Source organism: Martes martes (assembly GCF_963455335.1).
Source record: "Martes martes genome assembly, chromosome: 13".
In the NCBI taxonomy this organism is placed as follows: Eukaryota; Metazoa; Chordata; class Mammalia; order Carnivora; family Mustelidae; genus Martes; species Martes martes.
In genome coordinates, this window is record NC_137901.1 from 45,686,845 (window position 1) to 45,713,872 (window position 27,028).

The 27,028-nt window shown below is 39.1% G+C and overlaps 1 protein-coding gene across 1 annotated transcript in view; it reads left to right on the forward strand.

Annotated features, from left to right (window-relative positions):
• Positions 1 to 27,028, forward strand: part of ZNF521 (zinc finger protein 521) — a 275,165-nt gene that overhangs the window by 25,711 nt on the left and 222,426 nt on the right. The window contains exon 3 of the mRNA XM_080821879.1: positions 2,548 to 2,727. Within this exon, the coding sequence (XP_080678005.1) occupies positions 2,548 to 2,727 (180 nt within the window). The remainder of the gene's footprint in view (positions 1 to 2,547; positions 2,728 to 27,028) is intronic.

Genomic DNA, 27,028 nt, shown 5'->3' on the forward strand with positions numbered 1-27,028 from the left:
ACTGACTTCAGTCCCTAAAGGGTTCTATCTGTAAATGCAGAAGTGGAAGCAAAAACATTTTTTATTAGTCTTAAAATGACCCTTATTTTAATAACTAGCCACAGTGTCAGAAGCACGGACTGGAGTCATTCTTTAGCTTTGAAGAGTTCAAGCATCATGCGTGCATTCCTATTTGTTTGATATTTTTGATACTGGATTCGTGTAAAGTGTCCATATTCTTGAATAATAAGGAAGGTGAGTTTTTTACCATTTTTCTCTGCGTGCTACTTAAAGTATTCAGAGTGTCTTCTTATTTAAAAACAAACAGGCCTGCAAACTTGATGCAGAGCATTTAAATAATCATATTAAAATTCAGACCTAGCACCCACATTTCCCTCAGTGCTATCAGTTTTATGAGAAACTGGAATCTCATGCTAAACAAGGGAGAATATTCAGCATGTGCCGACCGCCTTCCAACAAGTGCTTAGTGGTGTGAGGGCCAGTCTGCCGGAATTGGGACGGTTATTTATTTTCTGGACTTTCTTTCTAATTTGGCAGTATTTTAGCACGTAGTTTTAGTTTGTTGGAGATCTTTGAACCACTGCCTATTTGTTGCGTCTGTAGCTCTACATGAGACATCTGAAACCAGCAAAGTCAATTGTGATGGATCATCGTGCCAATTTTGGGAAATGTAGGCATGTAGGTACTTTTTAATTCTGTGGTACCCGATCTGTTCCTGTTTATAGCAAAAATACCAGTTGAAGGACTTTTTATGTACGTTCTGTTTCCCCCTCACTCTTCTCCCTTTTTATCATCACTAAATAATATTTACTAAGCCCTCACCTGGCCACGGTGCTATGCTGAGCAAAGTACAAGACACACAGAAAAGATCCTGTGATTACTCCCCCGGGAATGAGCAGCCAAACCCCCAGTCTATTGAAACAGGCACTGTGTAGAGCATGGAGATAATAATTTTCCAGATGGCAAATCAACCCAAATTACCAATTCACTTAAACACTACGTTCTTTAAAAACGAATCAACAAACAAACAGAATACTCGTTCTTTGAGATGAGAACTCTGCTTTGTTCATGAACCCAAGAGATTATTATATATGTTGAAATGGAAGTTGATTTTGGCATACGTGAGTCATCTGAAGGGTGGTGATAGAGTTAAGTTTATTGCAGACGTGAAGAAAGGCTTTAGAACAACTGCCAGCAAAAAGGGGACCATAGTGACTTGTAAGGAGTAGGGTTTGTAGATGCGTGTAACACGCTGGGCAGCAGAGAGCATTTCCAGACGGGAGGATGGTGGTGTGGTGGCACTTACGGACTTTTCTAAGAAATCTGGGCTAATTTTGATTCTGTGAATTCTTGACTCTAACATTACAAATTTTTATCTCCCCATATGAAAAAAAAAATTGACTACAGATAATGCATTACATATTTGTTAGGTATCTTGATACAACTCTTTTATAACCATTTTATTGACTATATTTTGAGACATAATTTTATATTTCTGACATCGGAGGACTTTTCGCCGTTAGAAATTAATGTCCCATAAATTATGTCACCGATGATATTACCCAATTTCCCCTAAAGAGGCATATTCTCTCTTTCTCTTCCTTCCCCACCTTTGCTTTCCTGTGAAGAAGAGGGGTTCCACCAAGACGTTTGGGGGCACGTCTCTAAGTTGAGTCAAAGACAGCACATAGAATCAAAAAGTATTTAAAGTATGTATAGAGCTCTAAGTAAAACTGTTACGTGTGTTTTACTCTCTTACTCCCCGTTGCTATTTGTGTATGATTCTTAGAGGTAGACTAGAACTATCTGTAGTTCTCCTGCCACCTTAGCTTTTCGACATTGGTAATGCCGGTGTAAGTCGTTGACTTGATTGTAATTTATAATTGCTCCTCGTATGTATTGCTTTTTTTGGGTGATTGCTTGTTTGAAAACAGGAGACATGCCAATATATGTACACTTGAATCCGTGTTTGTAAGAATGGTTTGCTGCATGGTAGAGCTTATTTTGCTATCGCTGTCTAACAAATAATGGGGTAACTGTGTGTTTTGACCGGTTTGTAAGTAAAGGTCAATTTCGTGCCTATGGTAATTAGCTTAGCTTATTCTAGACTTTTGGCTAATTCGGGTAATTTCCCGTGAAACAGTATATTTAGCAGAAAGGGAATTCATTCTTAAGCACAGTGGTTTTTTCCCTTTACATCGGAGACTTTAATTTTAAAAGTGATTTATCTCTACCTTTTAAGCAAAAGCCCCTAAAAGGCTCCGAAAAATGGCAAAGTTCACCTGAAAGGTAGACGGATGAGTTATTTGAAGGAAGTGATGAGAAGAGGCCTGTGTGGTGGAGGAAAGGCAAAGCTTCAGCCATCCTGAAGCGACACCTCTTAGGGAAGACTCACTTTTGGTTCCTGTAGAATAAAATCTGCCCGAAGCCCTCCTTTTGCCGCTTCGAGGAAAATGGTGCTTCTGTTTTTGGTAGCAAGAAGATTAAACGTTACTTGAAAAGAACCTGTCTTTAAATCGCATACTTACAGTCTTGATTTTCTTTCAGACCCCAACTGTAAACTTGAAGACAAGACTGAAGATGGAGAGGCACTAGACTGTAAGAAGAGGCCGGAAGACGGAGAGGAGCTGGAAGACGAGGCTGTGCACAGCTGTGACAGCTGCCTCCAGGTCTTTGAGTCACTGAGCGACATCACCGAACACAAGATTAATCAATGTCAGTTGACAGGTAAACAATACTTATCACTTCTTGTCTTCGCACACTGTTCTATTTCTGATTTTTTCAGTTTGTACTTCTTCTTTCTCTCTCTCCCCATTGTTTTACTCCCACACTTGAACATATAGGTAAGTCTCGAAGTGCTTTAGGAAGAATTCTAAGATGGCGGGCAAACTCAACATCACAGTCCTTAGAGTATGAATTGTACCTGATTTTAATAGCTAGTGGGTATTTTTCCTTCCTCCCTTCCTTCCTTCTTGAATCCAGAATCTAACATGATGGTTAAAATAAAGTTTAAAAAAAGAAAAAAAAAGAAGAAACTTTTGAATATTTTTTCAAAGAAATGTAGCGTGTATTAACTTATTTTGATGTAAATATCACTTCCTCAGGGGAACTCTGCTTGATGCCTCTGTGCCTGAGTTTGGCGCCTTTTTGTGTTCCCACGAAGCGCCCCCCACCCATTACATCTTAAGAGTTTCCACTCCATGTGTTCACTTCCCCCTGTCCCTCTTTAGACTCCGAGCTCACGGATGGCAGAAACTGTGTCTTATTTGTCAGTATATTCTCTGAGCCTTGCACAGTACCTGGCCCACAGTAGATTCCCACAAAGGTATGGCCGCTATTCTGCTATGCAGTTCATGGGATGGATCCGATTTAAGATAACAAGAAGCGTGACGACGTGTTCAGTTTAATGGTTGAATAAAACTAACACTCGGTTTGCCAAATTTCTACCCTCCTTAGAAACATAGCCTACAAGAACAGACTATATCAGGCTGAGTGGGACATTTTAGGTAGATATAGTTTTTTAGATTCCTGTCATTTTTCTCCTTCTATTTGAAGCTGACATTCTCTGGCTGTGTGTGTGTGTGTGTGTGTGTGTGTATCTGTAACTCTCTCTTCCTTTCTCTCCTTCTCTTAGTTTCCCAGCATGAATCTTTCTTCCATTACCCATGTATAGGAAGTGTATTTAGTAAAAAGTGATTCTCCAACTGTTTTCTATAGAATATTGACATTTTTGTAAGATTTTAAAAGGTGTTCCATTTTAGTTTAGGGTTTCTGAACAGATTTTGGTGGAAATGTTGGATTAAGTCCAATGAAATAGGCTTCTTTATTAAAGTGCACTGTCGGGGCGCCTGGGTGGCTCAGTGGGTTAAAGCCTCTGCCTTCGGCTCAGGTCATGATCTCAGGGTCCTGGGATCAGGCCCCGCATCGGGCTCTCTGCTCAGCGGGGAGCCTGCTTCCCCACATCTCTCTCTGCCTGCCTCTCTGTCTGCTTGTGATCTCTGTCTCTCAAATAAATAAATAAATCTTAAAAAAAAAAATAAAGTGCACTGTGGCTCTTTACGAAGGGACTACAGTGACTAAGTTTAGGACTTAGAATCTTCTTTCTTTCAGAAAAGCCATTTCCCTTGGTTGGAACTTAAGTTTGACCATTGATGTTACATATGTAAATATTGGTCATAATACATATTTTCTGTGGTTTTTAGGATTTTTGGTAACTTTTATCTTGTTATAGTACCAAACTTACGAAAAATTACAAAATCAATCCATAGAATGCCCAGCACTATTTACTTAATTCAGTGACTCAATGATTATTTATATTTCACCCCATTTACTCTATTATTATCTTTTTCTTTCACTGATTTTTTTCTTAATCACCTGAGAAAAGACTGGTGACATCAAACCCTTCTAAATATATCTTATGTATTTCCTAAGAACAAATATTCTCTCACGTGACCACAGCATACTTCTTGAACTCAGGAAAGTTAACATTTAACACTGTAAGAAAACTCTTATCTAATCCATGATCAATATTTAAATGTGAATAGTTATTTCAATAATGTTCTTTAGAGCTTTTTTTCTTGTCTAGGATTCAGGATCATATATAACATTTATTGGTCATGTCTCTTTTGTTTCCTTTCACCTGGAATGATCCCTCAGCCTTTCTTTGTCTTTCTTGACCATGACATTTTTGAAGAGTATCTGTCAGCTACTTTATAGAGTGCCTCTCTGTATTTGGGATTTGGGCTTTGCGATTACATTCGAGTTACATCATTCTGTGGCAGGAACACCACCCAAATGATGTTGTGCTCTACTCCGTGCATTAGGTCTGGAGGCATGTGAAGCGGATTTGTCCTCATGTTGATGAATACTTCTTTAAGGTGGTGCCCACCAACTTTCTCCAGTGTAAAGTTACTATCTTCCCTTTGTAAGTAATAAGTAATTTGTGGGAAGATGCTTTGACACCACATAAATATCCTCATGCTCATAAAAATCCGTTAACTCTGTAATTTTTGTCGTTATTAGCCTTCTACCACAATTTCCTTTCTTATTCGTTCAGTTTTTTGTTTATTTGTATCACTTTGGGCTTTTGGATTTTACTTTATTCAGTGTCAAAATTCATTACTGTCATCATTTTGATGCCTGAGATTTAGCCAGTGGGAATCCCCTTCAAACTGGATCTTTTGTTGGTTTCATATGTCTCCATCATTATTTGAGGACTTACTTTCGTTTCGGCTGAACACAAATGCCCCAGGCTCATCATATTCTTGTCCCAGTCCCATAATTAGCCTTTTCCCCCCAAGGAGCTCTCATTCTTTTAAGAAGAAATGTATTTAGAAACCATGATATGGGCGCTAGGGGTGCTCATTGCTGTAGGTATATATAGAGCCTTCCAACAGACAGAATTAGGAAGTGTATATGTAAATTTCATATAATATACACATAAGAACCCTGTGTTCATGTTGATGCTTCTATTTCAATCCAACACTTCAGGTTCATCCCCAGGTTCCTCTCCATATTTGTTACTACAGTCTTTGGCAGTGAGAAACCTAGCTTCATCATCCTTAATATATTGACTAGAATATGCCTTCAGCCATTTCCGAGTTGCTTACTCATATCATCAAGACAAGCAGATCAACTAACTAGTTTCACAGCTGCTTCTAATGCTATAATTTTAAAGCAACATCTATATACAGTGAAATTTATAAATCATAAGTGTACAATTTGATGAATTTTGACAAAACACATATACCCGCATGACCCACATCCTTCTTGAGATAATTTCCTGCATCTTAGAAATTTCTCCTGTACCCCTTTCTGATCAATAATGCTCCACCAGAAGTCACTAGCTTTTAAGTTGTTTAAACCACAGATTAGTTTGAGAACATCTTGTGAGTGGAATCATGCAGTATATACTCTGTTTTTGAGTCCAACTTCTTTTGTTCAGTATAATGTCTGTGAGAGTCATCCATGTTGTGTAGATGAATAATGTGTTCTTTTTTATTGCTGAGTAGTGTTCCATAATGTGAATGTGTCATAATTTGTTTCTGTTCTCCCATTGGGAGACATTTTGGTTATTTTTAGCTTTTGGTTTTTATGAATAAAGTTGTGAACCTTCCTATGTAGGCCTTTCTGTTTTATTTTTCTTGATTTAATAAGTAGGGATAGAATTGCTGAGTCATGGGAGAGGGGTGGTGAGATACCTTGAACTGTATAAAGCACTTTTGAACCTTTTCCCAAAGGGGTTGCTCCATTTACACTCCTACTAGCCATGTCTGAGAGTTCCAGTTGTGCTACCTTGCTCACATGTGTGTTGTAGTCTTTTTAATTTTAGCATTCTGTTGGGTGTGTATTGGTGTTCTTTGTGGATTTATGTGCATTTTCTAGCTCATATACATTTAATTGACTTCACTTAATGCATTTTTTTATCCCTTAGAATGCATAATTTCTGGAAAGTCCCATTAAAGGCAGACAATTAGTATGATTCTGTTTTCAGTGGAATACCTGGTGTTTTAAAAGAAGGTTTACTCATGTAGAATCATCACTACTGTTTGAGCAAAGACGTAGTGACTTGACTGACATGACCAGTGTATACTATGCCAGCAAGAAATCTTACCTTAGGTGAGAGTGGGCTGTTAAACAAGCCTTTAATTCCGTTTAGTGTTTATTTTTTATTGAGTTTCTGACACATAGTCATCCTTACGTTCAGCTTTATGAAATAGAATAGAAGCAAAGATACTATTCCTTTACAACTTTATATATTATATAATATGTATTCCTATATATATTATACAACTTTAATATCAGTGCAGAAAATACTGGATTTTCAGCACATGGTATGGTGAAGATATTTATGGGTTAAATACGGTTTTTCTTCAAAAGTGAAAAAAACTCACCCTAATAAAATATATGGTTTATTTTGATCTTAAGCTTTCTAAAAGTAGGGAATCTAGGTTGTGTTCACATACCGCAACCTTTTAATCAAAGGTAGGAAAACAGAGTCTTATTTGTGACAACGAAAGACATTTCAGGAAAGGTGAATCTGGTAAGACGTGGTCCTGTTTGCTGTTATTTCAGGATGATTTCTCTGGGAGGGTGGAAGACTGACGTGGAAAAGCAAAAGTGGAGCTCAGAGAGAGAGAAAAGCGGGGGAAACGAAATCAGCAATCACTCACATTTGTTGAAGGTGTTGGAGTTGAAACTTGAGTTGGCGAAGGGTACCCTTCAGACTAATCTGAAAAAGATTAAAGATCCTTGGAAGTATTTTAATTAAAAAAAGTAATATGATGCTTTTACCTTCTTCTTTGATTAAATCATTTTAATGTAAGTTGGGAGGTCCAAGTCTTCCCATTCATGTTTCCTGCTTCTTGAGTTAACTCTTTTCCTGCTGCTTTTGTTTGTTTTTCCCTACCCTGATGGACACAAACAAAGGAGGAGAAAGTGTCCTCCTTTGGCAAGGAGGATATTTCTAGTTTTATCTCTCCCTCTTAATGTACTCTTTCTCTCATTGTTCTTTTTCACTCTGTCTTTTTTTTTAAAGATTTTTTTTTTAATTTATTTGTTTGACAGACAGAAATCACAAGTAGGCAGAGAGGCAGGCAGAGAGAGAGAGGAGGAAGCAGGCTCCCTGCTGAGCAGAGAGCCTGATGCGGGGCTTGATCCCAGGATCCTGAGATCATGACCTGAGCCAAAGGCAGAGGCTTTAACCCACTGAGCCACCCAAGCGCCCCCACTCTCTTTGTCTTTTAACTTCATCTAGCTCCATTTGTATCCTTGTTCATTCCCTCAGATTCCTGTCCTTTCTGAAAGACTCTTCATCTTTTGATTTTCCCTATTTCTCTGCTTCCTTTCTCCTTGGTTTACAGTCTCCCTCCGTTTCCTCCATTTTTCCCTTGCTCCTTTCTTTCCCTTCTATTAAACTTGACGTCTTTACTTCCATGTGTGGGCCACCCCGGCGACACCATAAACCTGAAGACTTTTTGGTCAACAATTCACATGAAGAAACAGGGGATTCTGAGTAATGTTCTGAAGGATTAACTGTAGAGTAGACTTAAGAGAGAAAGAAACCTTAAAACTTGTTGATTTGTAAAATAATAGAAAACTGAGGTATTCTGTGGTATGACACCTGTCGGAGTTACTGAGGGGAGTTCAATTGTCCGAGAACTGGTAGATACTTGATTTCAGATTTTTTCCATCCTATAACTGAGGGTTTCCTGGTAACTTGAAATTTGTTCTTTTGGTGACTTAAATCCCCAAGGGTGAGGCACATTCCTTGGGGAGCCTGCTTAGATGAAAACTGATTGATTCTGCAGTAGAAGTCTTGAAATCCTGCTGTAGCTTTGCCAAGTGACCCCAGAGTAGACTGAGCCTTAGAAGATGAAGTTCAAATAGGGAGCAAAGTGACCAATTCTAGACCCAGATTTGAAAGTCATCATGTGGATTACATATGCCCCAGATCAGTTCATGAGTAGATTTTTATAACCTCTACTGAACTCAGCCACTGGGGACCTAGAAATCTAAGGGATCGTACGCATAATTCATGGAGTTCATCACTGAGAGGTGTTCTGGAATGTGGGCAGTCTTCTGGACAAGCACCCTGATCTAGGAAACAAAACCGTCCATAAGGATAGGTAGGGACAAAGTGGCACGCATCAGGAGGAGTTCTCTCTTTTTTGTCTTATGGTGCAATTTTCTTCTCGTATGCAATCCGACATGTGTAAGTAAGTTATGGATCATCCCTGCTTGAAGGAATACAGGGAAGGGGGAAAGAAAAAAAAAATTAAATCCCACTTTTCAATTGTAGCAGTAGATGGAAACCACCTGTCCTGCCTCAGCCTTGCTTTCCTTTTCCTGGAGGCTGGGAAGGGAGGGAAATCAACAGTCTAATGCTGCTGGGACTCTCTGATGCAGAAGACAGATTATCAAAATATATATTTAAAGAAGGAAAAGCACAGAGAACCTCTCATTTTACTAATCCACAAACCCTATCATTTCTTGCCAATTCCCTTAGGGGGTGGGGAGGGCTGGAAGCCAGAGGGGTCTCATCACACTTCTCAACAAAGATTTAATAGCAGGGTGCTATGGGGAAGGCTGAGATTACGGAGACTTTATTATGCTTACAAAACTGAGTACGAACTAGCATTGTAAATCATCAAAACTAAGCTACACTTAACAGGATAAATGTGTAAAGTGCATTTGGTAATACTGTATGCTTGTTGTTCTGAGTCATTTTTCTCTTCTCTCCTGCTAATTTGCAAACTTGAGTTGTCTGTTAAGTGTTCTTTCACATCATTAATGCGAATTGCCTGGGTATAAATGCAGAAAAACCTGAATAGCATTGTATTAGTTCTTAACCCTCTGCCCACCATACCATTGGTAAAATGAGTGAGTAGAGATGCGTATAACAGCAAGGCTGTCAGATTTTGGGGGAGTGTGTTTGTAGACCATGTTTTAAAAACCCTAGCGTATTTGTGACTCCTTTACAAATATTATTATTACTGTACAGGCTCACGTTTTTGAGGAAAATGAACTTAATTGAGATGTAGATGCTGCGCATCCGATAAAATGATGTGTTCACTTAATTTGATTTTAAAAGTTATGAGACTTCTTGGAAGCTTCAATAGGTTTTGTGAACTGAAGACTTTTCAACATCTGGATTTTTTTTCTCCAAAGGATTTTTTTTTTAAGAAGTGAAAGTGATTGTACATGTGTTATATGGTTGTGGTAAATTAAAGACTGGCTGGTTCCACCTAAAAACCAGTTCGCTAACAGCTAGTTCTCTTGGCAAAGGGTATTAAGGAAACTGAGTATTTTATGGAATGAAGCACTATTTTCATGGAAGCATATTGAAACTGTTTTTAAGACTTTTTTTTTTCCTTTCTAAAGCATTAGTTGAAATAAAGTACATGAAATAAATGTGGTATTTTAACTTTTTAGTTTATATCAATTACATTTAAGGCTTGTAACTTTTATTTGCATATTTCTGTTTTAATTTTTATATTAATTCATTATTCATACTCTGTTATTAATCATTTATGTGTTAATTAGCTATCTATTTCTATATAATTAGGCTTAAGGCATTGTGTGTTTTATTTTTTTATTTCCCTCTATTTTGATCAATTCCTTGTGTCCTACCTTAAATTTTTTTTAGATTTTTTTTTTTAATTTTTTTATTTGTTGGCAAGAGAGAGAGAGAGAGAGAGCGAGCACACAAAGGGAGAGGGAGAAGCAGACTCCCTGCTGAGCAGGGAACCCAGTGCAGGGGCTCCATCCCAGGACCCTGAGATCATGACTGATCCCCAGGCAGACACTTAATCGACTGAGCCACCAAGGTGCCCTTATTTTTTTTTTCTTGTTTTGTTTTTTTTTTTAGCCTATTTTTTTCCTCCAAATCCCCAAGCCGCCAAAATGCAGTTTCACGGGCTTCACCAATTCCATTCCCGGCCCCTGTTCTACACACTTCTTATTTTTTAGACGAGTGGTTTCCAAACTTGGATAAGAAAAAATTAGTCTGCATCTTTGTCATACGTATTTATCAGCACATCTCATAGATGCACATATGTACAACATTTACCAAAGCAGAAATCGAAAACTGAGGTCAAGATGAAATACACAGGTATTTAAAATAAATTTATGTTGTTTTGAAGTCCTGGTCCAGATTCACTTTTTTAACAATTCATTTTAATGACTCTGTCTTCCAGAACCACCAAAGATCGAATGTGTGTTGTTGTTATACTTTTCAATGAGGTTCATCATCATCCATGGTGGATCTAAGCCCATATTTCAAATAACTTTCCAGATAATGTCATTTTTGTTTCACCAGTTTGGGGTCAGGTCTGATTAAATTGTTTCCCTCCTTTATGCAGTGGCTGACAAACAGCTTTTACTAGGAGTGGCAGTGGCCAGATTTGCCATTTTCTTGATGATTACTTGTGCTCCACTATCAATGTCCTGCAGTTTTCCTCGCAGAAGACTTTAAAAACCACTTGTCAAAATTTGAGGATTTGTGCAAATTATACTAACTTACATTGCCTAATATGATCCCAAAGTCTCTTTTACTGGGCTTGTAGACCTGCATTATTTTGAGGCATGGGAAGGGGCTGGAAAGGCAAGGGTACCCAGGCTAACGGGGGGTACTGTATATCTTCCTGCTCCCAAGAAGGTCTGCTTTGTTTCTGGCTGGTGTCTGTTCTGATTGGTTTCTAAATATTCAGAGTATCTTCTCTGTCCTAGGATTTGTACCCTGTATTGCAGAGACCGCTCTTCTTGACTGCCATGTGCTACATCGTGTGAAAAACAGCTCGCTAATCTGTGCTCCTCTCAGTTGAGATGAAGTGGTGGGGTTGAGTGTGTCGTTTTCATGGTCTGGCTGGGCCATGACTAAATTCTATACATTTACCAGAGAAAAAGAAATCGTCCCTAATTGGTTCCAACCTCTGAGCCGTTGGCCGAGTGAGCTCCTTTCTCTGGGTTTGGAGGAGGGGTCAGTGAAGCTATTACCTGCTCTGAAAGCTTTGTTATTTTCACACAGAACTTCCAGTATTAGTACATAGTCTACCGTTCTCTTCTTGATATATTTGTTTGCAAAATTCTCTGTCAAAACATGAATGTAAACTAATCATTTTTGGTCCATTTTCTTCACGCTCATTGAATGCTTTTGTGCACTGTATTTGGGATTTATAAAAGGACTGTACTGATGAGTTATGTTTTCCCACTGTGAATGAGCTATTACCTATATTAATTTACTAAAATTAAATAGTTGGAATGTTGAAGGGGGTAACTTAAGAAATATTTTTATGTATTTTTGATGTGCGTTTTGAAATTGGTATTTTTATTCTCAGCCTGCTTTAATAACTTGTGCATCACAAGAAAGCTACCGATTATGAATGAGAAGTTCCTGAAGTGTGAAGGTGCTAGAAATAGAAAATAAATGGGTGCATTCACTCTGTTTTTTACAAGTACAACCTAAGTGGAGGATGTCATGTACTAGCTAGAACTATACTTGCAAATTACCTGCTCCTTAATTAATTTGAGGTTTTAGAAATTAGCATTTTGACATGAATATAATCCAAGAAAAAAAATTAGCATTATTTGTCTCTGTAGCAAACATTGGTACCTTTGGATGTCTTGTGGAACCACAACTGTTAGATAAATGGTTTTGCCTTAGTTGTGTAATTGATAATGAATATATAATCATCTAATTCTGTGGTTCCAGGATTTATTTGCCAAAAATTGTAAATAAAATGTCAAGAACATAATCCATGGGAGAATATCTCCAAGAATTTCCACTGCGTCCTTGATGGTCATTGATGGTAATTAAAGCTGTCAGTTTGTCCCTGTGGAGAAGTGTAAAAATTATAAATGAAGGGATGTATTTGGGATGTGGAAACAGTGGGGCCTCTTTTGTGCAGAAGGTGAATTAAAAGAGATCAACGATTTCCTAGGCCCTACGCAGCCATTCAGTCTGTCTTACAAGCAGGGCAGTGCGTAGCAATTTGGATACAGTTGTGTGCACACAAGGGCTCTGCCACATGTAGCCTGTTCTCAAACGTGAAATTCAACAGAATAAAACTTAAGATGTTGAATTTTTACATGTTTGCACAACTGCACTTAATTTTTTTTTCCCCCCTACATTACTCTACGTAGGATGCTTCCTTTAAAGGGTGGTGAGTTGCTAAAAGAGTATTAAAAGTAGACTGTTTCCCCATTCTTTCTCTTTGTGCTAGGTCTATGGCTGGGGATCTTGTCTTGGGGGAACGGCAGCAATGTCACAGAGATCTATGACCTCTTAATAGGCCTTGGGAGGGGAAGGCAAGAATCATTCTACACTGTGCCTCAGGGCTTAGTTCCTTTAAACTTCAAGGAATTGGACTGGAACTCTTCACTCCTTCTTTCTTTCAGCTTTACCTTCAGGGGAAATTGATCGATTAGAGGTGATTATTCCACAAACTCTGAACCCTTTTCCCCTCTTTGTTCCAACTGGAGCTTCTCAAAGTTTAAAGGGATTGTGTCTCCTGGGTGAATTGTAGAATGAATTTAAGTAGATTATTGGGTAGAACTCTTTGAACACGCATTAAAAGTGCTAAAAAATATATTTGGAACAGAAGGAAATATTTGAAGCCAAAGGATAAAGAAACATTTGTTTCAGTGCTAATTATAATGTAATTATAGGGGATATTTTTGAGAAACGATTAGTTGCTAGACTGTAGAATCATAGTAGTGCTTCAAACCAAGAAAATAACAGGGTCAGTACAACAAATGGACAAATGTGGAAAATCTGGATGGTGTAAGTCCCTAATGGGACCGAAGACATCTATAAATGACTAGGTTTATAGATGTCCTCTGTTAACCACAGCAAGATTCTACTAATTGATGGCTTTTGGTTTTTTTTATAACATCTTTGTTTAACAACAACAAAATAATATTTATCTAATTTTTTTTTTGCATGCATGATAGATTTGTCTTATGGACACTGTGGACCTCGTTTGAATGATGTCTCTTACCACATCAATTTAATTTTTCCCTCCTTAAAAAAATCTAATTCTTCTTCAACTCTATCTACCCACAGAGCAGTATTAGCTCCCCCTGGTGACTAAATAAAAATGTAGACAAGAATGATTGGGGTGATGAGCTTCATTAACTTTAATCTTTAAATGCATAATTAATATTAAGATGCATACAGTAGGCCTGTACTCTGAACTGTTTTCCAAGTAAAAATTCTAATTAGTCTTGAGAAATGTCCATTTTCACATCAGTATCTACATAATGAACCTGGTTGATCTTATGTGGCTTTCTTGGAGTTGTGCCCATTTTAATGACCCTAGAGCTCTTGGTTTTCTGATGTGGGAGATATTGGAACAGAGGGTAAATATTCAGATCTTCTGTACACTAGGAGCTCATTACCAACAGAAAATAAAAGCAAAGCAACTACCAATTTACCTATCTCTATCATTCTTAAAAATAAACTTTCTGTAGAGAAGGTTATCATTGTTAGAATGATTTAAAAGAAGCATTCTTTTAGAAAAACACTGTTACACATTCAAACACTAAGATATATGCTTTTGTCATAGCAAGAAAACATTTTTACGTTTAATTTATGAATTATTTAGACTGTATATTTTTCTTACTGAGGTTGACTTTCAGCTTAAGTCTTATAGTTTAATTTGTAAAAAAATTCTCCATCGTAATTACATTACGAGGTTGACAGTTGAGAATGCTTTTATAATCTTTTTGAAAAGAAATCTGTCAAGTCTGTCATGTGCTTATGATTTCTCATATGTAATTTTATTTTCTGTGCAAAGTATTTGCTTTTCACCCTGTTTTATACTGGATATCAGAAAGCAGGGTTCTGTGACTCTACGATCTGGTTTAATTGTTTTATATTAAATATTATATACTATCATGCCTTCAAAAGGGAAGATCTGGAATTTTATCTGAGAGCTAAGATTTGGTCTTTTGCTCCTCCTATTCTTCTGAATGCATGCTCCTATAATTTAGTGCACCACCCCCATGCTCACTAACCTTTCATTTTTCTTCCCTTCCCAGGATTTTATTTTTGGGGCACAAGCCTTAGCCTCTAGGTTTGTGTTTTCCCAAGGCACCTGTCTGTGTGGGGAGAAACGATATGTAACCATTTCTTCTTGGTACCTGAGGTATCATCCTCCTCGGCGTGTGGAAAGCTGTGGGAAACTTCTTTTGGAGTTACTGATGCTGTTTTGTCCCTCAGCCTGAAAGGGTCGTAGGGTTATCAAGCAGCACAACTGAGTGCAGCCCCTCCTCCTCACCTCAGTGTGTTTTGCCCTCCTCCCATGGCTTGCGTTCTCAAGCGAACCGCCTGCCCTTTGAAGTTCATTTGTCTCAGCCTCAGCAAAGGCACAAAGAACCATGTTTTGCCCTAACTTTTGCTTGTGGTCACTTCCAGTTGGAGCTGAAGCTAGTGCCTCCCAACTAAAGAGGGATAGCTTTCTTCTTGTGAACACTGGTTTACAAATGACATATTTTGGGGCCCCCGGGTGGCTCAGTTGGTTAAGCGTCTGACTCTTGGTTTCGGCCCTGGTCATGATCTCATGGGTTGTGGGATCAAGCCCAGAAATGGGACCCCCGTGCTCAGTGGGGAGTTTGCTTGAAGAATCTCTCCTTCTGCCCCTCCCCCAGTCCTGTTTTTCTCTCCCTATCAAAAGTAAATGAAATAAATAAATCTTAAGAAAAAAAAACCAAAAAACTGACACATTTTTATTAACACAAATATTATTATATTGATTAGCTACTGCAGCGTGGCTTAGTATAACCAAAAAATATGTGGCATCATTTCTTGCTACACAAAGAAGGCTGTGCAGAGATAATGAAATGAATAGCACCTCTCATTAATTTGTTTTCCCAAATACTGCTGTGCATTTGTCAGCAAGTTCAGCTCAATAAACACTTATCAAGGTCCTACTCTTTGCCCACTAAGTACTGGAAACACAGGGCTCAGGATCTTCTGGGAAAAAAAATAGTTGAGGGTAGCTCTCTGAGCCCAACCTGGAGGTTTAGGGATGGCTTCCAGGAGCATGTGATGCTGTTAGTGATGAGAAGGTGTTAGCTAGGTGAGGGAAGGTGGGGAAGGGAACTTCAGGCAGATGAAAGAGGAAGAAGAACAAGGGAGAGGTAGGAAACAGAATAGTGTCTGCTTGGGCATCTTCAAAAAAGAGGAAAAGTACAAGATAGGGAATTAGTGAGACAATATGAATGTATGAATTATCTATTGCTGTGTAATAAGTTACTCTAAAGCCTTCTGACTTAAAACAACAAACTTACAGTTTCAGGAGGTCAGGAATTTGGGAACAGCTTCCCTGGGAGATTCTGGTTCAGGGTCTCTTACGAGGTTGCGGTCAAGGAGGTGGCTAGGGCTGCAGCCATCTGAAGGCTTGAGTGGGGATGGAAGATCCACTTCTGAGCTCAATCACGTGACAACTGATTGGACACCTCAGGTCTTCACTATCCTCTAATGGCAGCTGACTTTCCTCAGAACAAGTACTCTGAAGACAGGGAGAGGGAAGGATGTGAAAGTTGCAATGTCTTTATGACCTCATCTTGGGAGTGGCTTACCGTTAATTCTGCCGAATTCTGTTATTGATCACATAGACTAAGAGACCAATTCTGGTGTGATATGAGAGAGCATTATTACACAAAGGCATCAATACCAGGAGATGGGGATCATTGGGGGCCATCTTGAAGGTTGGTAAAAGTAGGGTCTGGCCATGAGGGTGGTGGGATATGCTAAGAACTTAAATTTGATTCTCTGGCCTGTGCTTTTTATGTAGCTTTGAGGAATCCTCAGGTATCACCCAGGAGGTGTGGAAGTAGGGATTGAGTTAGCAGCAGTCCTTCATTCCCTGCAATCAGAACAGCCCAGGCCGGGATTCTTTTATGTACTGGATATTCAAGTAAGATTTTATTTGAATATTGACTTTAGAAGCCTAAGAATATCTGATAATTACTGTTTTAGACAGTAGGTAGCTATTGAAGGTTTTCTTCCGGGGAACATCTGTTCAAGTTGAATGGCATGTGGAGAGTAGATTAGAGGACAGTTGGCAGCTCTTGTGATGGCACTATTAAGAAAAGATGGGACCAAAATCAGTGCAGTGGTCGGGGGTGTGGAGAGAAGGGTCAAATTTAACAAATATTGAGGAGGTAAAATCATCCACATGTAGTGATTGATTGATTGTGGGTCATAAGACCTAGGAAAAGACCTACAACCAGCCCCGATGTCTCTGAATTCCTCAGGTGTGTTGAGTGACCCTCATCTGACATCAGGAATGAGAAAGAAGTAGGTTAGGTGAGTTCACTTTTTGCTCCTCTTAAGTTTGAGGCACTTTTCTGGCTTAATTGTTTGAACTGGCAGTTGTGTATGTAGACCAGAAACCCAAGGTAGACAGGTCATGTATCATACTTGCTGTTTCCCTGACTTGTGGTTTATTTTCCCTTTGTCAGTCATCACTTACCCCCATTTTGACAACACTGCTTCTTCTTCTGATTTTTTTTTTTTTTTTAAAGATTTTATGTATTTATTTGACACAGAGAGAGAGAGAGAGAGAGAGATCACAAGTAGGCAGAGAGGCAGGCAGAGAGAGGTGGGGGTCGGGGAAGCAGGCTCCTGCTGAGCAGAGAGCACGCTGCGTGGCTCCGTCCCAGGACCCTGAGATCATGACCTGAGCAGAAGGCAGAGGCTTAACCCACTGAGCCACCCAGGTGCCCCAGCAACACTGCTTCTGATACAGCTTCCCCCCACCAACCCCATTTTAATAACAAAAAAACTCCTCTCCTTAGGTTGGTTACTACTTAAACTTTGGCTTCTGGTCCGAAGGCCCCTTGTAGCTGGGGGTTGCTACAGCAAGCAGAAGGGACACCCTGAAAAAGCAAGACGTTCAAAAGCTAAAAGGCTGACTAGTGTTCTTTTCTTTCAAGATGAGGAATTTTGACATACAAGGTTTAATGCCTTATTGAAATCCAGCAAATGGATGCTAAGAAGGGTGCTTTATTCTCACAGGATTAGAACAGTGGGTTTTCTTTTTAAAAAAAGATCCTAAGGTTCATCACTATAGGAAATCTTACCACTTAGGAATTACTGGTTATGCCCATCAGCACCCTCTTTCACCCCCCCTCCCAAAATTACCAGGCAGATTTAATTTTCCTATTCATTTTTTTGGAATCTGTGACTATCTTGTGAATCTTAACAGGCTGCTTTTAGGCCTGATTTTTAGACTTGCAGTTCCCAATCATCTCCCTGAGCATTATTTTCATTAAAAATTCCATTAGCTTTAAAAAAATCAATGTAATCATTCAGTAGTAATTAATTCTTACCAATCTTTGAAAGGAAAGATGAATTAACAAAACTTCAAGATGTTAAAATGAGTAAAAAGAGTCGTGTGGTTAATGGGACTAGTAGAGATGTCAGAATAATGGATAGAGGGGTGGACTCTGGAAACTGGCCAGCCACAATGCAAATCTCACTTCTCCAGGAGCTAGCTGTGCGGCCTTAGGCACATTATTTAAATTTTTCATCTAAAGTTTCTTTATCTGTAAAGTAGGGGCAATAATAAAAAAGTAGTAATATTGCCTGCCTCCTAGGGTTGTAACAATTAAATGAGATAATAGATGTATCCTTCCCGTAAGGTGCTTGGCACACAGTGAGCGCTCACTACAAACACAATTATCAGTATTAGTATCATGAAAGGTGGTAATGATTCCTTTAAGAATAACTCACATGAGTCAGATTCCAGATTTGAATGTCTTCCAAAATCCTGAGAGGCTTTGAAAGAGTTAGTATGACTTAATGCCTGGTATTCAGTGTAAAATTCTCTGCCTTTTAAAATTCAAAAGGGAATAATGTGTGATCAGTGTTGGGGAAGGGGCATTTGGAGGAAATAAGAAGGAGTTTAATTAAGTATGCTTATCGCCATTCTAATAAGACCTTAATGCTTAGATATTTACGGAATAGAGAACATCATATTTTGGGAATAAAGAAGAGAGGCCCTGTATCTATATAACATTTTATTCTAACTTTATTCTATACAAAATATTAAAAATTAAGGCCCTGACTTAAGTTTTTGGCCTGCATTCTGGTGTAAGTATAAAAAGATAGTTGTGCAACGGAGAGCATTGAAAAATGTTGTACTCAGAGCTTATTTATTTAGTTGTGAAGAATTTTCCCATACACCTTTTAGAATGTTTTTTGTTGTTTTAAATACTTCCCTCATTTTGTGAACTAACATCCAAAAGATAAAATATTAATTTTGGTTTAGTACAATTAAAAATAATCACACCTTGCTTTTAGTAAGCATGCAGAAGTGTCATGAAATTGGCCTAGCAGTCATGGAGATTCAGGTGATCAGTGGTTTGGAAAATCATCTGGGCTAAGTGAGTTCCTTTAAATGTGGGAGATTCATACTTTTGCTTTCTAGGGGGAATAGAGCCTAAAGAAATCCATTTGTGCAACAAATGACCCTAAGACAGTTGACTTTTGCAGTACACCAAACCTATTAAAGCAACATACTTAATGTGTACATGTTAGTGACTTTTTACTGTTTTCACATTGTCTGTGATGCATCATGAGGGTGCAAAGAAATGTGTCAGGGACCTGATTGCAAAGGATAATCTTACTGTGCACTTAGGGAACAAAAACGTGTACCTGAAAAAGTTACATTGGATGCAGTGTGTCATTAAATGTCAGAATTCCTAATATGAGCAGTAAGTTCTGTGAGTGTTTAAAGAAAGGAGTGGTTTGGGGCACCTGGGTGTCTTAGTGGGTTAAAGCCTGTGCCTTCGGCTCAGGTCATGGTCTCAGGGTCCTTGGATGGAGCCCCGCATTGGGCTCTCTGCTCCCTGCTCCCCCCCTTTCTCTCTGCCTGCCTCTCTGACTACTTGTGATCTCTCTCTCTGTCAAATAAATAAATAAAATCTTAAAAAAAAAAAAAAAAAGGAGTGGTTAAGTGTTCAGGAGCTGGTAGGAGAGGCCCTGTGAAAGCGACCAGAAGGGAACACACCCAGACAGCTCATTAGGAAGTGACAGGAAGGGAGTAGGTATGGGATGTTAGGACAAGATGAAGCATCCCAGATAGGGAATTGTAGATGGATAAAGACTCTGAGTTAAATTTTGATATCTCATCCAGAAAATAATGTCCTGGGCAGTAGCACTGTGTTACATCAATTTTTGTGTTGCACGCTCCTGGAATATTCAAGAGTTAAGCAGAGCACAGTGCATGAGAAAGTGCTAGGGGTGTGCACAAAACAAAGTAACCACGAGGTTAGTTACTAACCAGCAAAAATATCTGTTTCTGTATTAGGTCATCCTATGAGTAGTTTGAAAAGAATCAAGTAGGGTAGGACCTGTGAGCAACTGCTAAAAAGTGAGTTGGGTTACTGAAGCCTTTTGGGATACGCCTCTAAAGTGGCCTCATAGACGTGGACAATCATATGAAGTTTCTTAATTCATTAAAAATATACTGAGCTTGTCTCCAGGTGACTACATGTGATAGTAGGATCTTCTGCCTTAATGCTTTTGTTAAAATGTCATGAAGTGTCTTCAGACTTAATTTTCACTTAAGTTTTATTCTTATTATGCTATGAGCCTTTGGTGCTTATCAAATGTAAATTTTCTCTAGTGAAGGAAGAAATTACCAGCACAGCTATTAATAGATTAATGAAAAGTCTTATTGCTTCTTAAAATTTATATTTTCATGGTGATTGACAATCGCTAATTAGTTAATCCTCTGCCTGTGCTCATGAGGTAGGTCAATATTATCTCCATTATAAAATGAGAAGATTGAGAAATCAGAATCTTCAGTGATTTCCTCCACAACCTAGTTCTGTATTGACATGGCAAAAATAAATTGAGTTTACTCTTAAGCATTTCTCTTTTGTTAGTTAACGAAATATCTTTGTGTTGAACAATTGATCACTGGAGACATCTTTTCCCTTCACTGTCCAACTAAAATGCCATTCACATCACGTGGTTTAGACATCTAAGACTGAAAGGAGACTTTGGACACATTCAAGAGCTATATAATTATACGTGACAGAAAAACCCCATATAACAGCAGCCTAAATTAGAAAGAGGCTTCTTTCTTGCTTATATATGAGAGCTCTAGAGATAAGCTGCACAGAGCTGGTTTTCTTTCTTGGTGCTCTGCTTCCTAGTACATGTTTGCTATCGTCAAAAGACCCTGCTGGCTGTGGGACTTAAATCATCATGTCCAGTTGGAGGTTAGGAAAAGAGGGAAAATGGAAGAGCTAACAGGATCTTTCTTGTCTGTGTTGGCTCCTTTTAGACAGCCATTCCACGAATCCCATACGAATTCAACTCACATCTCAATGGAATGGAAGAATGAATTTTGAGGGAGGCGACTGACACAGTCACCCAATGAGCGTATTTGGAATATTTGGATTTTGTGTTATTTTGTATTACTAGTGATAGTTCTCTTTGCCAATGTCATGTGTAATTTAGAGGACTTGCTAAAACGTAAGTGCCTTGTAAACTCCCACTATGGACAGAACCTTTTTCTCTCTGGTTGATAACCTATATTCTTTACTTACTTAGCAAGTGGCACATCTCATTTTCCAATGGAGAAACTGTTTTTGAATCAAGGTTAGAACTAACAATCTAAGACTGTGCTCGGTCCACCTTTGACATTGTTTTGAATGTCAGTACTCCTAGACAGAAATATAAGGAAACCTACCTTTATTACAGCAGAATGGTTAATACAGCCATGTCAGGCGTGTTATGGATCTAGAACCACAAGAAATGTTTTCTGGGCTGTGGTATAGCACATGGAACTTCTGTATACCTAATCAACCTCAACACGGTCCTGTTTAACCCCAGAAATTTCATTTTTCATGAAAGCATCATCAAATGTGCTCCATTCGGTGTGTGTCCTGGGACATGGAGGTCAATGAAATGAAAGGTGTGTCACACACGGTGTTTTTTGGATGAGATCGATCACACAGGCAGGACTAGCCTGCTGTGGCTAGCTTGTGCCATGGAACTGCCTAGACTGTCAGCCATAGCCAAAAAGCCGGTGGGAGACATGACTTCTTCACATGCCTCCAAACACTGCCATGCACACTTGTCTCTCATCAGTCTTCCTCTCCATGGTCTTTCCAGCATTGGCAAACAAAGAGGTGGTATAAAAAAATGCACCAAATGGAGAAACTGTAGAGGACAGAAGTTTTCCATTTGGTGTTGAAGAACAGTCATGCAAAGTCAGAGCTAAAAAGACCCTTAAAGTTCACCAGGTCCAACTCCCTTTTTATAGAAAAGGAAATCCAGACTCACTGTCACCTAGCCATTTACTGGCCCTGCTAAGGCTTGGAAGATTGAACTTCTGACTCCAAGTCCAGTGTTGGTTTTGCTCTATGAATTATTTCATCAGAGTGAAATATATAATGAATCACACCATAAGCCATTACCCAATGGTAATAAGCCACTACCCAATACCCAATATTCCAGGTCAGATAACTGCTTGTTAGTGTCGTAGTGTCGTTGTGTTCTTCAGGTGGGCACTCCATAAATTGTACCAGACACTTATCCATAAATGGATGGGCTCTATGAACATCCCTGCCTCTCCACCCCACCCCCATCTCCTTTGGGTATTTTCTCCAATCCCTAGCTGCTACCCCATTCCTTGGGGACATGTGGAGAGCAGAGCCTGCTGATCTCTAAAAAGGACTCGTGCCCACTGGGGACTTGTACCAGCACATGAGGGCTGCCTGATTTCCCTCGGAAGGACAGGTCGTGGGCACAGTATCAGGTCACCAGTCTGGCATGAAAGCGGGCTCTGTGGCCTTCTCCATACATTCCTTGGTGTTACCATGGAAGACCCCTCTCTGTACGGGGTGATGCTTGATGAGGCGAAAGTGATCAGCTGCCCGTCAAAGTCTCTTCAGTTGTAGATGATTCTGTGGCTTTTGGGTGGAAGGTGCAGAAGGGCAATGTGCTTCTCAGTTGCGTCTGGTTTTTCTGTAGTTTTCATACCAGGCATTACCTGTGCTGCCCGAGTCCTTGTCAGTTTTCCTGCCCTACTGGATATTTTTAGATTTCTCTAACCCTGAATGAGACCCCTTTCTAGTTTTTAATAAATCTCTAATGTGCCCCTTGTGTATATCTGAGAAACTCCATAAAACCGGGTAGAGATATGATGGAAGAAAAAGTAAGTTCCAGCTGCCAGTGGCTCATGTTTGCTAATTGGAAAAGTTATGGGTGCTTTCAAAATAAAAACAAGTTTATAGACATTCTTTATAGTATAGCTGTTACATTTTTAGAGAATTAAAATGTAGGTTGTGTCAGAGGCAACCCTTATCCACCTTTGTGCTTGCAATGCTCTGGAGAAACATAAATGTTTCTCACCGTTGTTTGATGCTTTCCAATTATTAATATGTGTACATCTGTAAGTTTGGGAAAATATTTGAAGAATCAAAGAGAAGAGGAAAGCAGAAAGTTTTCAGTATAAGAAGCATATGCTTCTTTTATATCTTTGCTGAAATTAAAGTTAAATATTTATAAATGTTTTTGAGTAACTTTAATATTTCTTTTTTTAAGATTTTATTATTTGAGAGAGACAGAGAGAGTGCAGGTGGATGGAGGAGCAGAGGGAGAGGGAGAAGGACAAGCAGACTCTGTGCCCAGCACAGAGCCCAACGTGGGGCTCTATCTCAGGACCCTGAGATCATGACCTGAGCCAAAACCAGTTGGACCCCTAACCGACTGAGCCACCTAGGTGCCCTGGAACTTTAATATTTCTGTTATAACTTTCAAAGTTTGTAGTAGCTCCTCTAAGTTTTGTTTGGTAAGAATTTACGATCTTTCTAATACATCCAAACTTTTAATTAATAGGTTGTAAAGATGTACCAAAATGAGAAAATTCTCACACACTATTAGATCAAAACATTTATTTTCAAAATAACCATTTCCATAGCATATGTGTATGTGTATTTAAGTCAGCTTATCATTATACTGATAAAATGAAATATTACAGAATTTTTTTAGTTAATTATTGCTGGGTAATGAATGAACCACCATAAAAGTTAGTGGCTTAAACAGGATAACAATGTATTACTTTTCAAGATTCTTTGGGTTGACTAGTTAGATAGTCTGCTTTCCATAAGGTTGACCTGAAGTCCAGAATGGTCTAACATGGCTGGTGCTGGCTGCTCCTGGGAGCTCAGCTGGGCTGTCAACAGGAACCTTGGATGTTTTTCTCATAGGCTTCTCCACTGCTTGCTTTGGTTGCTCACAGCACGGGTCTGCCTTCCAAGGAGTGCCCTAGGGCCTAAACTGTAGTATCTTGATGCCCAGTTTAAAAAGAACCCAGTGTTACTTCCCACTGTATTCTTTCGGTTAAAATAAGTTCCAAGTCCAGTGCAGATTCAAGTGAATTTTACTTTTCCATGATGAAATAGGGAGGTCACACACACTGCAAAAGAGCACGAGGGATGGGGATTATTGTCTGTGGCCATCTTGGGAAACAATCTATCGCAGACATCCAAGTCCTTCTGATTATCATTTCTTTTCTTCCAAGTCTGTCATGCAATTTTAGTTGATCTTATTCTACTAAGTGAGAAAGAGGAAGCAAGAATTTACTGTAGCCCTTTTGTTCCCTGGTAGCATGGGTCGTTAATGTCCTACTCCTACTCTCATGTGTCATTAGGAATCTTTACTTATTAAAGAAACCTTAGTCAAATATAGTGGTTTCTCAGCCTGATCAGTATTAGGCAGTTGCTTCATGAAAACCGTAGTGTTTTCCCCCATCCTATTTTAGAGCCTGTTAGGAGTAGAACACAGCAGGGTCACTGAGTGGTGTCTCAAGTAGGTGCCTCTCCACGAGAGTACTACCTAGTTACCACCACTGTGAAGTTTCTGATTCTGTCTGTATTCAGAATCCTTCAGTTATTTTTCTTAACTTACCTCCTTATTTGAGATCGTCTTTTTGTTGTTTGTTTTTAGCTTACTCACTGTCTTTCTTCAGTCCCTTCTTTGTTGGACTCGGTAGCACAAACACGTTTGAAGCAGTTTAGCTTTTGTTTTGTACAGTTACAACTTAGTATTCTGTATGGCTTCCTACCCAGACCTCACATGGGCCAAGTCCTGGTATATGCTAGGCAGAGGAAAACGGACTTTTCCTGATAGGGATGAGTCAGTTTCCTTCTGCATCAAGATGTTTACACATGGGGACAGATGCAGAGGATGACAACCCTGAGTCATGTGACTGCTAGATTGTTTTTCTTTGCTGGATTTCCACGTGGGAAGTGGTGGGAGCTAGAACTTTGCGGCTGCTGCGCCCAGGATGTCCGCTGTCCAAGGTGTATCCACGTTTGTGGTCTGGTCACTTGGCAGGGAGCCAACTCCGCATTGTTTAGGGGCCTGCTCACTCTTTAGAAGGGCGCCGTGATCCTGCATCTAGAGTGAAACTCTAGAATGATTTAATTTCAATCAGTGAAGCCACGCGTGTGTTATAGTTACTACCTGTGAATTGCTTTCAGTCTTTGCGACATGATAAGAAGTTATTCCTTTCTTCATTGCTTTTTTTTTTTTTTTAAACCCTACTAAGTCTGATATCATGCCTTTCATGGTGATTATTATTCCTAGAAGAATGACGGGTTATTGCAGTCTCTAGGTGGGTATAGGATCAAGGAAAATCATATAGTGTGCCACTGTGATCACCCAGCTGTCGCATTTAAAAAATGTGACACGTGGGGGGTTGGGGGAACAAAAAGTCCTAGGGGTATAGAGACTTGTAGAGGGGCCATTGCTTCACTTTTTCATGACAGACAGGGAAGCAGAAAGAACATATAGAGTAATTGCATCTCTTTATTTGAGCAGTAGTTTTGCTTTAACAACAGCAAGAGGACAGAGAGGTGCCCTGAGGGGCCTGAAGTCCAGTCTCAAATGTACTCCAACCTGGGGCACATGCCAAAACAGAGGCAGAATGTATCAGAGATGGTCTGAAGGGATGATTGGCCCCAGGTTCATTAATTGGTGGAGGCTTTTGCCTAGGATATCATTTAGTAGAACTGACAGGTAGAATTGCAAATACAGGCTTTTATAAATTTTCTATTTCTTTCTGTGATTGTACACATGTTTTCCCTCTGTGATTTAAATGAAACTTAGGACTAATCCATGTTTTCTGGCAATAATAACTCAACAGTAATTAAATAAGGAATTTTTCAAAACAATGAAAAGACTATCGCAAAACATTGCCATCTCTTCTTCTAGAGTGAGTGAATGGTGGAATGTGTTGCACCTAGCCCAGGTGCATGCTGGTCCTCTGGAAATGTGAGTGAGTGAATGAATGACTTAATAAAATATCTAAGAATAGGAAAAACTTCTACTCTAGGATTTCTACGGATTTATGGAGATTGTAATAAGAAAAAAAGATGTCTGAAACTTATCTAATTCTTCCTTCTTGAAGAAAAAAGAACAAATATATGAATGTCTTCAAAACAGACCCTTGATCTCAGAGCTAGTGAAGAAACAGTTGATTTCTCTGCAGTTTTCCTCAAGGACCTGTGGTCTGTGTCTGTTCTCTGACGGTGGTAGGGCAGAGTAGGTAGAGCACTCAGGCAGGACTTCAAGAGCACTGTGATATTGCTATCTGCGTAAGTCATAGTGTGTTCAATAATATGTACGTTCACATTCTGCATTTCCTACTGGCAAACAATTTTAGAGTCAGACTTTCTCAAAACTGTTCAACAATGATTTTTAAAAGCATCTTGATGAGACTAAATAAGCAGATCACAAAGGATTTAGTAAGAATTTTGCATGGATTTGCTGTAACCCAAACACCATAAATTGATTTTGTGCAAGCTGTCCTAGACCTTCTGACCAGCGCATGCTTGCTCTGGTGTCTGTTAGCAAAAATGGATTACAAAGTATAAGGGCCAGGTATTTGTACTTCTTTTATTTAACATCTTCAGCAGTATCTTGACTTCATTTAGTACGTTATAGACGTTTTGAAGATGTACCTGTCTTAAAGAATGGGGGTCTTATTTTGTGGTTCTTTTTCATTCTTTATCTATCTATCCTTTTTGATACTATGGGGGAAACAAAGAAATATAAAGAAATGGTTGCTGCTGATAAGCCTATATAATTTATCAGGTGACCATACATAACACATGAAAGAAGGACAGAAAAAACACAAGACAGTCTTTTTTCATTCATTTACTTCTTAATTACTGAGCACCAGCTATATACCAGGCATGGTTTCTTGTACTGAGGATAGAGCCTTGAACAAGCAAGGAAAGGTTTCTGCTTTCTGGGAACTTAGGGTTTAGTGATTATGATTAAGCACGACAAAGTATAAAGAAATACATCCTAGAGAATATAATTAAGCATCAAAGTGTATAGTCAAGTCATGAGAGATTACTGGGGTTTGCCATGTTCCAGGAAGGCCTAATTCATGGCAAGGGAGGCTTGAACTTGACCTTGAGGAAAAGAAGGTATTTGCAGAGATGGGGAGGAAGTTAGACGTGTACTTCAATGTAAACATCCCGCAGTGTG